A 17583-nucleotide genomic window follows, 5' to 3' on the forward strand; every position below is an offset into this window, starting at 1 on the left:
CTGATACCAATACTTTGTACAAAAACTTATTTTATTTATTGTATCTCAAATTATAGCGTCATAATGATTACAGGACATCAGATTTCTTGTTCTTATCACTTAATAATGCAGAGTTCATCATATAGAAATAAAAAAACTGAAGTTGTGCGCTGTTTGAACACCTTGCCTGCCTGCAGCACTAAAGGACTCCGTGAGAGACGTCTGTCTCGCCCTAGCAGCGTCGTCCCTGTCCCTGTCCTCCTCTTCAGTTCGCCTCAACATACGCTCGTTATATTCTGTGATATGATTTACTCTGAGGTGTTTGCAAGGTTAGTGATGTTGCCACAACCATACATGCCAACCCTCCCGATTTTTCCGGGAGAATCCCGAATTCCAGTGCCCCTCCCGAAAATCTCCCGGAGCCACCATTCTCCCGAATTTCTCCCACCCAGACAACAAAATTGAAAAACCATATCGCAGAATTTATAGCGTGGCCCAGCCAATTCCAGTTTCCAACAATGGCGGCAGTTTTAATATTACTCATATTTCTCTTTCTGGGTCGCAAAAAACTTTTAGCATGTTTTCAGGTGAGAATGTAGCTGTGTAAACGTCAAATATCTGAGCCGACCGACACATCATTTTCAAACCCCCGCGGTCTTTCGCTACTCGGGTTAAACATCATATATAAGTCACTTTGATAACTTAAAAATGTTATTGTTTGGCTTTTTCAGTGTTTTATTTGTTCGTGAGTAAATCGGTTTGGCTGAGATTAAAGTTATTAGATTAGATTAAATTAAATTTTATTAATCCCTCGGGACGGTTCCTCCGGGGTTTTCACACAGCTGAATAAACGTCAAACAGAAAACTGATTAACTCATTCACTGCCAGCCATTTTCAAATCAGGTAACTCCCCACTGCCGGGGTTTTTGAGCATTTTTACTCATTTTTGAAGAGCCACAGAAAACTGTGTGTTATGATCGCTGAACGCTGAACCTACCAAAATGAAGAACAGACTCTCTTCTTTCATCCAAAAAAAAAGCTTGTTTCTACCATTTTCCATTCTTTAGTAATCAGCTGTAGAAGAGAGGTGGGTTCCACCAAAAATGCCTGTTTTGACCAAATAAAAGGGAGAAAACGAGCTTTTTGTCAAAAATACATTTCAAGCAGAAATGTATTTTTGACACTAATATTTCTTGCTTTGTGACACCTCTAACATATAAAATAGTTTTTCACTTCTATAAAACAGAAATAACACTGAGAAAGGTTATGTTTTATCAAAACAATTTATTTACAAATATATGAAAAAATAAAATTCACTGACAAGCTGCCCGAGGTTGTATTCTGGCCCCTCCCATTGAAAAACGTAATTGACGTCTATAGACGTCAATGGCAGTGAATGAGTTAAACAGAAGAGTTTCAGTCAGCGCCCGGTTATATTTTAGATAGCAAGGAGCAGACGGCAGTTTCACTCCACCGAGGGAGCTCGTGACGTACTACCCGGCTTTCTTTAGACCGCGAAGGCCGGGTCCTCAGGTGGAAGCAGCCTCTGAATTTGGACACCCCCGCTGTTTCCGGCCAGCCAATAATAACGGTGACATTTAATGTATTTTACCCGATAAATAAACCCTGTAAAATGTATTTATCACCCCCCCAACAGCCCTTTTGAATGTCTCCCTTATTCTGAAGTTTCAAGGTTGGCAAGTATGGCCACAACACCTCACTTTTTTGCCACATGTATTGCTGCACAGTAGTTCTTTGCATCCAGCGCTTCATAGACGTCTTTGAGAACTTTTATCGAAGTTCCAGTACTGTGCAGTTTCCTAAAACCAGACTGGAAGGGAGATAAAATCCTATTTTCATCCAGATAACTTTGAAGTTGATTATTTACCAGCCTTTGAAGAACCTTAGATAAGACACAGAGTTTGGAAATTGGCCTGTAATTACTAACTGTTGAAGAATCACCAGCTTTCAGTGGGGGAGTACAGAGGCACACTTCCACATCTGTGGTAAAGCCTTCTGTTGTAGAGAAAGATTAAAAATATAAGACACTGGCTCAGCTATGATATTTGCAGCCAAGTGCAAGAAGGAAGGAGAACGATTGTGAGGACGAGTTTCTGGTGTTGGGGCTATTCAAAGCCTTACAAACCTCTTCTACTGTGACAGGTGTGAAGGAAAAGGTATCAGTAAGCAGGAACTACGAGCAGAGTTGTGTGCAAGAGGTTTACCATCAGATACTGTGCTGAACAAAGAGCAAGAAGCAACAAAGTGTTTGTTAAAGCAACATTTCAGTTTTGTGTGACACAGGAGTGGAGTCGATATTTAAGTGAGGAGGAAGCTCTGAGGAGTCACAGCTGGCAGAGACACTTTATAGTTTGCCAAAACCTCCTACGGTCGTTTGGACTGTCAGTCGTTAAAGTAAAAAATAGTTACATCTTGATGATGGAGGCAGTAATCCGATTACACAGCTAATGAAAACGTAGCCAATCAGCATCAGAGCCAGACTTCCTGCCCAGGCCTGGTTTCTCTCATGTAGGAGATCGGCCGGTACTGAACCAAACCAGGCCTGTCCCGACCTTTCACCCTGACCTGGCAAAAAGGGGCGTGTCTGTCCACAAAGTAGACACAACTCTCCTGTAAATGTTCCCAAACTGACATTGTCAGCCTGTTTAATACGACCCCAGTTCAAACTGATGCGGGCTCGGAGCGTGAGATTTTAGTGTTTCTCACAGCACCAACTATGCAGTGATCACTCAGGTCGTTGGCAAAAACTGCAGACGTGGAAAACTTACGCAGCATATTAGTTAAAAAAGGTCAATAAGAGCAGATTTATCTGGGTGTTTAGGATCAAGGCGTGTGAGGCTTTAAATAATTTGAGTCAGTTTTAAAAACAAGCAGCGTGCCTTAAAATCATCAGACACAGAAGAAAGCCAGTCCCAATGAAAATCATCCATCTGAAAGACGTCATTAAAATGCAGCTCAGATAAAAGTTGAACCAGAGACGGTGATGTGCTGGGGGAAGCAGGTGGAGGCTGATAGCAGCCAACAACAGTCGGATTTCCAAACAGATCAATAGTTAAGGCCAAGATTTCAAATGGCTGAGGTGCAGATGGAGAGAACAAGACTTGAGCAGCAAGACAGAGCTTCACATAAACTTCCAGACCTCCGCCTTTTCTGGGACAGTCTGAGAGCTAAATGTTAAATCCATCAGTTGCTACGTTTTTATCTAGTAAAGATTTGGAAAGTCTCAGAAACAACAACGATACCAGCACCGCTTGAACAGGCCCAGATTCCAATCATATCCATGTTAGGAAGCACACGACGTGATGCACGTGTAACCCAGACAGTTTTTAACATCTGCTGGTGTTTCACATTCAGCCAGAGGCCCAGGGTTAGGTTGGATACCAGACAATAATAAAAGCATCGTTATTAGACTCTAGAGCTCGTTTATAGCTGACACCACATGTAGAGTTTAAGTTCACACAGAGACGATGACATTTTTCTAAAACCAGCAAACAATAAACAAGAAATGTAACAAGAGTTTCAGAAGAAGCTGTTTTACAGAGAAATGATTCCCTGAAGACAAAATTATTATTATCATCTTTATTTCTCCAGGTGAAAATTTAATTGAGATTAAAAATGTTGTTTTCAAGAGAGACCTGGCATCATGGCAGCAAGAGTCAGAAATACATCATAATTCAAACAAATACAAAATAGGAAAAACATCCTACATAAACTTCATAAAGTTTCATTAACAGACTTTGAACAATGGACTTCAAACTTCCCCCCAAAACAACAGAAACACATTTGAAGATAATGAATGACATTTATCCCTCTAAAGAAGGACTTAGACTACGATTTAATATGAATGAGAACATGTTCATAAATGGATGCAATCAAAGATTTCATCAATCCCTGATTTAGAGACAACAGAACGTTTGGTTTGATTTCACAAGATAAGAATGACGACTGAGTTGGAAGATTGTTTTACGTTTAGTCAAATCTTTCATACATAAAGTCGGACTACAAAATCATCCCCTAAGTTTGTTGTTTTATTCAAGGAATTGAAATTATAGAGAAAATCTGTGAAATGACTTAAAGAAAACAAACCACAAAAACTCTATGATACTCTAAACCCCCTGGTTTAGGTCGGACACCTTTCTGATGATGAGTGCATCTAAAACTTCCTCAGAAGTCAATGTGCCATATGATTGCATTAGCAATAAATTACACACTATATAGAACCACTTCATAGGATTATATTTGTGCGCAGATGTTTGCAGCTATCAGCGAATATTTATCAGCTATTTTGAAACAAAGAAAGACTTTTTATCCATAACAGCAAATGAACTGTACAACAGAAAATACAAATGCTATTTATGGTCTCCTCACAACAATGATAAGAAAAATAAACTGGGCCAATATGTCATGTTTCTTAATACAGAGACACACATGTTAATGTGATCTCTGGTCTCCTCTGAGTGGGAGTTATTATAACTGACTGTAAAAAGTCAGCACAAGGAAAATAAACTCCACCTAAACTTGGTTTATATCTGACCCAGACAGACTGCAGGTCATAACTTCTTACCTGAAGTTCAGTTCACCTGACACTCGGACCGGCGGCCGCCTCGGGTCTCTGCTCCTCCTGCCTCCCCTTTCACACATCCACCTGCTGCCTCTGTGGAAGCTCCGCCATAGCCACCACCAAACAACTGACTTATTTTTACACATCGACCAGCATCCGGCCAATCCGCCATCTTTCATTGTTTATACCGTTACAAAAAAATAAAAAAAACATCATCGGCCCATTAAAAACGAAAAATCATCATCGGTATGCCCGATGGCCAGTCCAGCTATGGTCGTGCCATCAGTTAACCCTTCACGTGGCAGCTGTGACACGCGTGCCCAGGGTTGCCGACCCCTGCTCTAAAGCATCTGATTTGGATTCCTGAGATCAAATATATTTTCCTTTGTGTTTGTTTTCTTCCCATTTGTGGCTTTAATGTAGTGTTACATCCTGTTTGTTTGCTTCCCTCTGTATACATGTCCAGATTCACTGTTATGTTTCTATTCTTACATTGCTGTGTGATCACTGTTCCCTCTGCTGACTGATGTGACCTTTTGTATCTCACACTGATACTTGTCATATTTGTATCTGCGCCTAAAAGATAAAAAGTTTTCCATGCTAAAACACAGCTCCACCTCCTGCAGTTCTCCCTCTGAACCACTAGATGTCTCTGTTATCTAAATGAAGACGTGCAGCACAGCAACCACAGCAGCGCTCAGATCACACGTGTCCTGTTATTATGTATAAAAGCATGAAACAGGTGAGACAGGTGGGATCAATATTAATGTTGTGGAAATATATGAAAAAGCAACAGAAGAGTGAAAACATTTCGTGTTTCTAGAAAGATCTTTCAGCTCACAGCTGCTCACAGACTGTATTTACAAGTGACAAACTGCAACTCTACAGTACATCTACAGTATATATCAAATATATTCTGTATTCAAATCTATTGAGTGATGTTTGAAAGTCTTTCCAGGTGAGTTTGATCCAGGAGGGTCTGAAGCCAGAGTCAGACAGAGACTGTGCAGAGACTGTAGAAGGACAGAGCAGCAGCAGAGCAGTCCAGATACACTGATGATCCTCTGTCAGATCCAGAGGGACACACAAGGATGATGCTGGACTCTACATTGTGTCTGACAGTGGAGCTGTTCTCAGAGCAGTTCACTCTGCAGCACTGACAGTCATCTGCACTTCTTCTCATTCCTCTGTCAGTCACTGCTGGATGAAGCTCTCCTCTCCACCTCCCAGTAACATGGCCCAGTCAGAGTGTCTCTACACACAAGCTGCTGCTGCTTCAACCTCTCTGGATCATCAGGACACAGCTCCTCCTCTCTCAGCACACACACCGTCCTGTTTACCATCATCACCTCCACCTGCAGAGAGAAGAAGGAAGAGCAGAGGAGATAAACGAGTGTTTCCAGAGACTCTTCATCAGCTGTCAGTCAGTGATGCAGCACATCCAGTATAAAGAGCAGCAGGGACTTCAGTGCTGGGACTGTACTAGGACTCATTGTTGCTTCACTTTTTCTAATCTTTGGATTTTTATTGAAGTTGATGAAAATGTTTTTCCCTCCTAGTTTGAGTTTGGACTTTCATTCATTAGAAGAACCTTGGTGTGTCCACTCTGAGCTCTGTAGGAACCCCAACAACAAGCCCAACAATCCAGATGGACGGTTCCAGCTGTTAACTGGAGGAATTCCATCCAAACATCTGCTCTCACTAAATTCTTCCTCACCTACAGACTGTGTTCTTCACTGCTTTAAACTTGGAAATGAATGCAGTCATTGGTCTGCGTGCTGCTTTGTTCAGAGAGCTGATTGGCTGTTGACAGTGTTTGATCAGAGCGTGTCAGCCGTTACCATGGTGACCATAAAGGTCAGAAACAGGAAGTGTTTGTGTCCAATCCTGAAGCCTGTCACCATTCTCCTCTCACAGCTTCACTGAGAAGCTGCAGCTTTACAGGAAACACTGGATCTTTGTTTCATACTGACTGTGTTTAGTACAATACTGCTGACAGCACCACCCACTCACTCCATCACTCTACTGACCCCAGAGTCTCCAGTCTGTAGTCTGGACTCTGCTGAAGATCAGACAGCTGCTTCACATCTGGATCCTTCAGATTGTTTCCGTACAGGTGCAGCTGTCTCAGATGGGAGGGGTTGGACTTCAGTGCTGCTGCCAGATAATCACAGCTGATCTTTGACAAACCACAGCGACTCAATCTGTATAAAGAATGAAAGATGTAAGTTTATTAGACAAAGTGTGAGCTTGAAATCATTCAGTGTTTCATCATCTGTTCAGAGCTGAAGAAGGTTCAGAATGTAGAAGTTTAGAAAATGGAAACTCCAAACAGCTGAAGCCAACAGGAAGCAGCTTCAAACAGGAAACTGTGCAGAGTTTCAGACTATATGTCCTGATGCAGCCAGTTGGATTTTGGAGATTTGAATCTCTGTTCTGTGACTAAGTCCTTGAATCATTTCTTCCAGTTGGTCCAACAAGACAGACTAAGTGTTGGACATGTGTTGTGGCTCCATTAGGGGAGCTTCTAAATGTGATGTGATGGCCCCTCTGGGTCTGTCAGGTCACAGCACTGAAGAGAGCTCAAACTGGGCACACAGTTGTTCCAGTCTGGACCAAAGACTCTATACTGGGACTGAGGGACTGCTTTGACTGCACCCACTGGGACTTTTTAAAGGCTCATGTTCTCACTTAGATCATCGATTTCTACTTACATTTCTTTCTGGGAAAAATGGGGATTACTTTGGAAACAGGAAGTATTTTCCCCAATAAGCAGCCCTGGATTAGTAAATCACTCCAACATGTTCTCAGGCAGAAGAAGCTGTCTTGTTATGAGGGAGAGAAGAAAAAGATTGAGGCACAGAAACTTGTTGAAAGAGAGATAAAGCAGCTAAAATCAGGTGTAAAAGTAAAGCAGAGGATGAGCTGAATAAAGGACACTCAAGGCTGGCTTGGAAAGGAATGAAGTCCATGGTGGGGATGCAGAACAAGGAGCAAAGATGAATGTGATGCTGAATCAGCAGAAGACTTGGACTCATTTGATTCCAGCTTTGATATCATTGATTTCAATGAAGAGCTTTGTGATTGTAGCAAAGGGCTGGTAGCTCTGAGAGTCCCACTGATGAGGTGTTTGTGTGGAAATCTCTTAGTGGGACCAAAGAGAGAAAAAGCCCTGGTCCTGATGCTGTGGGAGGGAAATGGTTGAAGTGTGCTGTGAGGAACAGACTGGGAGATTTTCACACATTTTCCAGTCCTCCTTGGAACAACAGGAAGTTCCCAGCATATGGAAACAAAGGTTAAGTGTCCTATGGCACTCAGTGATGATGGTGATGGTGGCCCCACCACCTCCACCTCTTTGTAAAGGAACTAACTGTCATCTGAAGCTTCAAATGGAACTAAGACTTCCTCCACTAGGTGGCAGTGTCTGATGAGAAAGTGTTAGTGGAGCTGGCCTGGAGTCAGAAACAGGAAGATGCAGGATTTGGGCTGAAATGGGGAAAAGTGGTTCGCACTAGTGCCTTAAAGCAAGAAGGTTGTAGGTTGAAGCTTGTTGGCCTTTCTGTGGAGGTTGGATGTTCTCCCACAGTCCAATGAAATGCTGCTTAGGTTCATTGGTGCTTCTAAATTGGCTGTAGGTGTGGATGTGAGAGAGTGCTTCTCTGTCTCTCTTTGTTGGCCCTGTGATGGACTGCTCACCTGTGCAGGTGGACCACGCCTCTTGCCCTATGACAGCTAGGGCACAGGCTGCAGCCCTGTGAGCCTAAGCTGAATAAACAGTTAGCAAAAATGATCCATAGATGGCCTGAAATCCCCCAGTTAGCAGTTTGGTAGATAGCTATGACATGCTAATCCCATCCAGCAGCTGTATTCTACCTGTAAGCTGATCCCTGCTGAGCCAAAGCACTTTTTCATATACAAATTACAACCTTTAATAGAAACCTATTGGTCAGCATCTTATTAGCCTGCTGTTAGCTTCATTCCACAGAAAACTGAGAGAAACTAACAGAGTTGATAAAGAATAAAGAGAAATGTGCTGATTTAAAGCCTTTGAAGTGCTTCAGATGATCTCTGTCCACTTCTGTCCACTCATTCATTCATGTAAGCTTTCTAATGCAGCTTTGATCTTCACAGTCTGCTTCATGAAACTCATTCTAACCCTGAATGTCAGAGTGTTCCTCCTTCTCTTTCCCATCATTCATGCTGGCAGTGGAGGAGATTTGGATGTTGGACTGTGTTTTGGATGATGTGTGTATGTTTGTGTTGGACTGCTGTCTGTAAAGCAAACGCACATTTTGCTTTGGATTTCAGTGTCAGACAGACTTTAAGGTGGAATGAAGAGTTGGAGAGTTTCACAGTGAATTATCCAGTGGAGGATTTTTCTTCTTCTTTGAAGGTTTGAAATGTGAACATTGTTCTGCTGCAGTCAATGGACTAAACCAGAGAAGAAGAAAACAGACTTTACCATGAAGATCCTCAGTGTGGATCAGTATAATATCAGCCTGATGTCTGCAGTTTAGTGTCAGCACAACTTTCACATCATATTCATCTCAGCACAACTAAAACATGCTGACTGACCCCAGAGTTTCAAGTCCACATCCTGGACTCTCCAGGAAACCACACAGATGCTTCACTCCTGAATCCTGCAGGTTGTCGTTGTATCTCAGGTCCAGCTGTCTCAGATGGGAGGGGTTGGACTTCAGTGCTGCTGCCAGATAATCACAGCTGATCTCTGACAAACCACAGTCCCACAATCTGTATAAAGAATGAAAGATGTAAGTTTATTAGACAAAGTGTGAGCTTGAAATCATTCAGTGTTTCATCATCTGTTCAGAGCTGAAGAAGGTTCAGAATGTAGAAGTTTAGAAAATGGAAACTCCAAACAGCTGACAGAGTTCATACGCCTTTGTCAGGGTCAAATTCAAGCAAGACCATGTGAAAATTAAAACACATCATCCTAGGTGAACTTAAACACCTTTGTTCCCCTTTTGTTAAGACATAGAAAAGTACACCACACAAAAATACTGCAAAAGGAAACGGTCGCCTTATATACATAGTGTATAAACTCAAAATGCACATTTCACTTCAAATTAAGATTAAGGCTTTGAACAGATCACATAGTTCAGTTCAACATATAAGACTTTAAGAATGCACAAGCATCTACTTAAAATCTATTTAATTTATCATCCATGATATTATTTTGTACAATTCCAATGTATTTTGTTCATCTCCCTTAAATAAACAGGCAGTCTTAAAGTATGAAATATTCATATACAAACACATATAAATGTGTGTACTGTCTCAGTGGCTGATAGTACCCCACAGGCCTCAGTGTGAGCTTGAAGACATTTATAATGTTTAAGTAGTTTAATGTGCAGGTGCTGACGATAAACACATTTTGAATGAAAGCCGGGGAACTTTGGTAGCACAGAAACAAGTGGCTATTCTTTGTGACTATATGGATCACTCACAATACCATTATTTCACACAAAGGCACCAAATTAATACTCAAAAAAGCTGCAGCAATACACACAAATATAAACAGTACTTGGTGACAACTTTGCTTTTAGCCTTTAACCCTTTTTGACTACTTTTGATGTGGCCTCTATATTTTACCTTTAAAAACAGTTTATCTTGCCAATCTGTTATTTTCTCATTTTGACCAACTGTATCAGCACAATTTATCTAAATTCAGACAAAATTTAAAATACACGTAGAAAGTGATATTTTGACTGTAAAAACCACACACATGTTTAACGAATCATCTTCATAACTTGAAATGCAAATAGAGATTGTACATTTTTAAAAATACGCACACGTTTTGCAAACAACAAAGTTATATGGTACTATTTACCAAAAAATGCAGCCAAGGCTCAGACGTTTTTCATATAATCATTTCAAACTATTTACAGAACAATCAGGTGTCAAACAATAGTTTGTGTCACTCTAACACATATGAGAACAGCACAGGGATAAACCTGCAGGTCTGACAGCAGGTGTGTCACTCAGCGTTTACACTGCAATCTGCCTTTGTTGGCTTTAAGGCAGCAACTGTGACGATCACTAGTAGAACTGACACACAAAACAAAACAACAGCTACACACTAAATACACAAGACAACAAACTAACTTGAGACCAAACACGGTAAACGTCACAAATCTCTCACGTATCAAAACTCTCTCTCTCTTTCGCTCACTCGCTCTCTCTTGCCGGTCACTCCTAAAACTTCCCCCTTTTGCTAAACAACCAAATGTCATGTTTCCATATCATTTTTGATTGGTCGACATGGTACATTTTCCCACCTATAGGGCTTTGGAGCGTGATGTCACGGGAGATGGGCCATGCCCCCTTCCGCCATGACAGTAGGCCAGCCAAAGGATACCATTTCAGCTATGGATCGTACGTGTTGTGTTGTCGGTTGCAACGTTAGATCACACGATCGTGAAGGCAAGAAGCTGGATAACGGGCTCTCTTTTCATCGTTTTCCATCCTGGAGGCAACGTGAGGGATCCCATGTATCCGATATTACTAAACAAAGACGTCAGGCTTGGATTGCAGCGGTGAGACGAGCGGATATCGAGTTCTCTGCAATCCCCAGCTTTTTGTTGGTTTGCTCACGGCATTTTCTTTCCGGTGAGTTCTAAATTAATTCATATCACTCTTGAAAGGCTTTTAGTGTGATTTTCAATGTGCTGAGGTCATAGATAATGAGATAAAACATGCTAATGTGTGATGCTGCAGAACCACATCATGTCGACTGAGTAGCTTATGATTTGGCATTATTGCAGGCAAACCAGCATATGAAATGGATGTAACAAATCCAGACTGGGCACCAACACTGCACATGGGGCATGACGACATACCTGTATCAGACTCGGACCGGCACTCAAGGCGTACGCAACGGAAGCGAAAAAGAGCACCCATCGGAGGTAAACAACCCCCGCCCCCCCCTCTAAAAACATACTAAATTGCTATCACTGTACACTAATCCGCACATAACTTCCAGATGAATCACACACCTGTCATTGGAATATTGGTGTACATTTACCTTATGTCTAATTTTATCTTACAGGCTTTCGTTATGCAGCTGCAGAGTCTGAAGGTGTGCCCCGTGCAGAAGTGATTGATGAAGATCTGACAGAAGACCAACAGCAAAATCACAATGTCATGGAGGCAGTGGACAGCAGTTGTGTTGGACAAGTGGAGGTTGAGGTACCAGCTGCAAATGTGGATATACTGAAGAAATGTAAACCTTTTAAAATGATGACAGATTACAAACTCTCAGCTGTGTCTGTAATCAAACCTCTGTAACTTTGCTTCACTTCAGCAGCATCAGCTCATGTTCACATGTTGATTCATGGTTTGCTTCAGTTTTTGATGGACTGCAGAATATTTTGAAGGTTATCTGCTATAAAAAGCCAGAACAGGAAAATCTGCTTCATGTGTTTCTGTTTGATCCTCAGTGACTTTGACACAAAGGCCTCTGCTGTGATGATCACACCTCTGATCAAGTCTCACAGTGTCAGCTTTGTTTTTATACATATGGATATGTGCTGATAAATGATCAGAGTTATAATATTTCCCACTGCCTGCTGTGTGCCGTGACCTTTGACCTGCTAAAGACAGTCAGCTGTGGATTATTCATTGTTGTGTCTGATACTTAGAACTGTGAGGAAGAACACTACACAGTTAATCAGGGTCCCCTCTCTCTGAATCAGGAAAGGTGGGCAGGCCGCGTGTGGGCCGCGGGCCATACGTTGAGTCTCACTGTTTGAAATGTGAACATTGTTCTGCTGCAGTCAATGGACTAAACCAGAGAAGAAGAAAACAGACTTTACCATGAAGATCCTCAGTGTGGATCAGTATAATATCAGCCTGATGTCTGCAGTTTAGTGTCAGCACAACTTTCACATCATATTCATCTCAGCACAACTAAAACATGCTGACTGACCCCAGAGTTTCAAGTCCACATCCTGGACTCTCCAGGAAACCACACAGATGCTTCACTCCTGAATCCTGCAGCTTGTTGTTGTAGCTCAGCTCCAGCTCTCTCAGATGGGAGGGGTTGGACTTCAGTGCTGCTGCCAGATAATCACAGCTGATCTCTGACAAACCACAGTCCCACAATCTGTATAAAGAATGAAAGATGTAAGTTTATTAGACAAAGTGTGAGCTTGAAATCATTCAGTGTTTCATCATCTGTTCAGAGCTGAAGAAGGTTCAGAATGTAGAAGTTTAGAAAATGGAAACTCCAAACAGCTGACAGAGTTCATACGCCTTTGTCAGGGTCAAATTCAAGCAAGACCATGTGAAAATTAAAACACATCATCCTAGGTGAACTTAAACACCTTTGTTCCCCTTTTGTTAAGACATAGAAAAGTACACCACACAAAAATACTGCAAAAGGAAACGGTCGCCTTATATACATAGTGTATAAACTCAAAATGCACATTTCACTTCAAATTAAGATTAAGGCTTTGAACAGATCACATAGTTCAGTTCAACATATAAGACTTTAAGAATGCACAAGCATCTACTTAAAATCTATTTAATTTATCATCCATGATATTATTTTGTACAATTCCAATGTATTTTGTTCATCTCCCTTAAATAAACAGGCAGTCTTAAAGTATGAAATATTCATATACAAACACATATAAATGTGTGTACTGTCTCAGTGGCTGATAGTACCCCACAGGCCTCAGTGTGAGCTTGAAGACATTTATAATGTTTAAGTAGTTTAATGTGCAGGTGCTGACGATAAACACATTTTGAATGAAAGCCGGGGAACTTTGGTAGCACAGAAACAAGTGGCTATTCTTTGTGACTATATGGATCACTCACAATACCATTATTTCACACAAAGGCACCAAATTAATACTCAAAAAAGCTGCAGCAATACACACAAATATAAACAGTACTTGGTGACAACTTTGCTTTTAGCCTTTAACCCTTCTTGACTACTTTTGATGTGGCCTCTATATTTTACCTTTAAAAACAGTTTATCTTGCCAATCTGTTATTTTCTCATTTTGACCAACTGTATCAGCACAATTTATCTAAATTCAGACAAAATTTAAAATACACGTAGAAAGTGATATTTTGACTGTAAAAACCACACACATGTTTAACGAATCATCTTCATAACTTGAAATGCAAATAGAGATTGTACATTTTTAAAAATACGCACACGTTTTGCAAACAACAAAGTTATATGGTACTATTTACCAAAAAATGCAGCCAAGGCTCAGACGTTTTTCATATAATCATTTCAAACTATTTACAGAACAATCAGGTGTCAAACAATAGTTTGTGTCACTCTAACACATATGAGAACAGCACAGGGATAAACCTGCAGGTCTGACAGCAGGTGTGTCACTCAGCGTTTACACTGCAATCTGCCTTTGTTGGCTTTAAGGCAGCAACTGTGACGATCACTAGTAGAACTGACACACAAAACAAAACAACAGCTACACACTAAATACACAAGACAACAAACTAACTTGAGACCAAACACGGTAAACGTCACAAATCTCTCACGTATCAAAACTCTCTCTCTCTTTCGCTCACTCGCTCTCTCTTGCCGGTCACTCCTAAAACTTCCCCCTTTTGCTAAACAACCAAATGTCATGTTTCCATATCATTTTTGATTGGTCGACATGGTACATTTTCCCACCTATAGGGCTTTGGAGCGTGATGTCACGGGAGATGGGCCATGCCCCCTTCCGCCATGACAGTAGGCCAGCCAAAGGATACCATTTCAGCTATGGATCGTACGTGTTGTGTTGTCGGTTGCAACGTTAGATCACACGATCGTGAAGGCAAGAAGCTGGATAACGGGCTCTCTTTTCATCGTTTTCCATCCTGGAGGCAACGTGAGGGATCCCATGTATCCGATATTACTAAACAAAGACGTCAGGCTTGGATTGCAGCGGTGAGACGAGCGGATATCGAGTTCTCTGCAATCCCCAGCTTTTTGTTGGTTTGCTCACGGCATTTTCTTTCCGGTGAGTTCTAAATTAATTCATATCACTCTTGAAAGGCTTTTAGTGTTATTTTCAATGTGCTGAGGTCATAGATAATGAGATAAAACATGCTAATGTGTGATGCTGCAGAACCACATCATGTCGACTGAGTAGCTTATGATTTGGCATTATTGCAGGCAAACCAGCATATGAAATGGATGTAACAAATCCAGACTGGGCACCAACACTGCACATGGGGCATGACGACATACCTGTATCAGACTCGGACCGGCACTCAAGGCGTACGCAACGGAAGCGAAAAAGAGCACCCATCGGAGGTAAACCCCCCCCCCCCCCCCCCCTCTAAAAACATACTAAATTGCTATCACTGTACACTAATCCGCACATAACTTCCAGATGAATCACACACCTGTCATTGGAATATTGGTGTACATTTACCTTATGTCTAATTTTATCTTACAGGCTTTCGTTATGCAGCTGCAGAGTCTGAAGGTGTGCCCCGTGCAGAAGTGATTGATGAAGATCTGACAGAAGACCAACAGCAAAATCACAATGTCATGGAGGCAGTGGACAGCAGTTGTGTTGGACAAGTGGAGGTTGAGGTACCAGCTGCAAATGTGGATATACTGAAGAAATGTAAACCTTTTAAAATGATGACAGATTACAAACTCTCAGCTGTGTCTGTAATCAAACCTCTGTAACTTTGCTTCACTTCAGCAGCATCAGCTCATGTTCACATGTTGATTCATGGTTTGCTTCAGTTTTTGATGGACTGCAGAATATTTTGAAGGTTATCTGCTATAAAAAGCCAGAACAGGAAAATCTGCTTCATGTGTTTCTGTTTGATCCTCAGTGACTTTGACACAAAGGCCTCTGCTGTGATGATCACACCTCTGATCAAGTCTCACAGTGTCAGCTTTGTTTTTATACATATGGATATGTGCTGATAAATGATCAGAGTTATAATATTTCCCACTGTCTGCTGTGTGCCGTGACCTTTGACCTGCTAAAGACAGTCAGCGGTGGATTATTCATTGTTGTGTCTGATACTTAGAACTGTGAGGAAGAACACTACACAGTTAATCAGGGTCCCCTCTCTCTGAATCAGGGAAGGTGGGCAGGCCGCGTGTGGGCCGCGGGCCATACGTTGAGTCTCACTGTTTGAAATGTGAACATTGTTCTGCTGCAGTCAATGGACTAAACCAGAGAAGAAGAAAACAGACTTTACCATGAAGATCCTCAGTGTGGATCAGTATAATATCAGCCTGATGTCTGCAGTTTAGTGTCAGCACAACTTTCACATCATATTCATCTCAGCACAACTAAAACATGCTGACTGACCCCAGAGTTTCAAGTCCACATCCTGGACTCTCCAGGAAACCACACAGATGCTTCACTCCTGAATCGTGCAGCTTGTTGTTGGAGCTCAGGTGCAGCTGTCTCAGATGGGAGGGGTTGGACTTCAGTGCTGCTGCCAGATAATCACAGCTGATCTTTGACAAACCACAGCGACTCAATCTGTATAAAGAATGAAAGATGTAAGTTTATTAGACAAAGTGTGAGCTTGAAATCATTCAGTGTTTCATCATCTGTTCAGAGCTGAAGAAGGTTCAGAATGTAGAAGTTTAGAAAATGGAAACTCCAAACAGCTTAAGCCAACAGGAAGCAGCTTCAAACAGGAAACTGTGCAGAGTTTCAGACTATATGTCCTGATGCAGCCAGTTGGATTTTTGGAGATTTGAATCTCTGTTCTGTGACTAAGTCCTTGAATCATTTCTTCCAGTTGGTCCAACAAGACAGACTAAGTGTTGGACATGTGTTGTGGCTCCATTAGGGGAGCTTCTAAATGTGATGTGATGGCCCCTCTGGGTCTGTCAGGTCACAGCACTGAAGAGAGCTCAAACTGGGCACACAGTTGTTCCAGTCTGGACCAAAGACTCTATACTGGGACTGAGGGACTGCTTTGACTACACCCACTGGAACTTTTTGAAAGCTCATGTTCTCACTTAGATCATCGATTTCTACTTACATTTCTTTCTGGGGAAAATGGGGATTACTTTGAAAACAGGAAGTATTTTCCCAATAAGCAGCCCTGGATTAGTAAATCACTCCAACATGTTCTCAGGCAGAAGAAGCTGTCTTGTTATGAGGGAGAGAAGAAAAAGATTGAGGCACAGAAACTTGTTGAAAGAGAGATAAAGCAGCTAAAATCAGGTGTAAAAGTAAAGCAGAGGATGAGCTGAATAAAGGACACTCAAGGCTAGCTTGGACAGGAATGAAGTCCATGGTGGGGATGCAGAACAAGGAGCAAAGATGAATGTGATGCTGAATCAGCAGAAGACTTGGACTCATTTGATTCCAGCTTTGATATCATTGATTTCAATGAAGAGCTTTGTGATTGTAGCAAAGGGCTGGTAGCTCTGAGAGTCCCACTGATGAGGTGTTTGTGTGGAAATCTCTTAGTGGGACCAAAGAGAGAAAAAGCCCTGGTCCTGATGCTGTGGGAGGGAAATGATTGAAGTGTGCTGTGAGGAACTGACTGGGAGATTTTCACACATTTTCCAGTCCTCCTTGGAACAACAGGAAGTTCCCAGCATATGGAAACAAAGGTTAAGTGCCCTATGGCACTCAGGGATGATGCTGCTGTGGCCCCACCACCTCCACCTCTTTGTAAAGGAACTAACTGTAATCTGAAGCTTCAAGTGGAACTAAGACTTCCTCCACTAGGTGGCAGTGTCTGATGAGAAAGTGTTAGTGGAGCTGGCCTGGAGTCAGAAACAGGAAGATGCAGGATTTGGGCTGAAATGGGGAAAAGTGGTTCGCACTAGTGCCTTAAAGCAAGAAGGTTGTAGGTTGAAGCTTGTTGGCCTTTCTGTGGAGGTTGGATGTTCTCCCACAGTCCAATGAAATGCTGCTTAGGTTCATTGGTGCTTCTAAATTGGCTGTAGGTGTGGATGTGAGAGAGTGCTTCTCTGTCTCTCTCTGTTGGCCCTGTGATGGACTGCTCACCTGTGCAGGTGGACCACGCCTCTTGCCCTAT

At 41.9% G+C, this 17583-nt stretch overlaps 1 protein-coding gene across 1 annotated transcript in view; it reads right to left on the bottom strand.

The window, feature by feature from the left end:
- Positions 1-3564: 3564 nt before the first annotated feature.
- Positions 3565-17583, bottom strand: part of LOC146577796 (ribonuclease inhibitor-like) — a 31558-nt gene continuing 17539 nt past the window's right edge. Inside the window, exons 5-9 of the mRNA XM_085267716.1 lie at positions 15885-16061; positions 12510-12686; positions 9137-9313; positions 6592-6765; positions 3565-5916 (exon numbers count right to left, since the gene is read on the bottom strand). Coding sequence (XP_085123842.1) covers positions 5907-5916; positions 6592-6765; positions 9137-9313; positions 12510-12686; positions 15885-16061 — 715 coding nt within the window. The 3' untranslated portion in view covers positions 3565-5906. The remainder of the gene's footprint in view (positions 5917-6591; positions 6766-9136; positions 9314-12509; positions 12687-15884; positions 16062-17583) is intronic.

This window comes from Mchenga conophoros, linkage group LG3, assembly GCF_057382185.1.
Source record: "Mchenga conophoros isolate Kocher_MC1m ecotype Shallow Benthic linkage group LG3, M_conophoros_male_GT1.1, whole genome shotgun sequence".
Classification (NCBI taxonomy): domain Eukaryota; kingdom Metazoa; phylum Chordata; class Actinopteri; order Cichliformes; family Cichlidae; genus Mchenga; species Mchenga conophoros.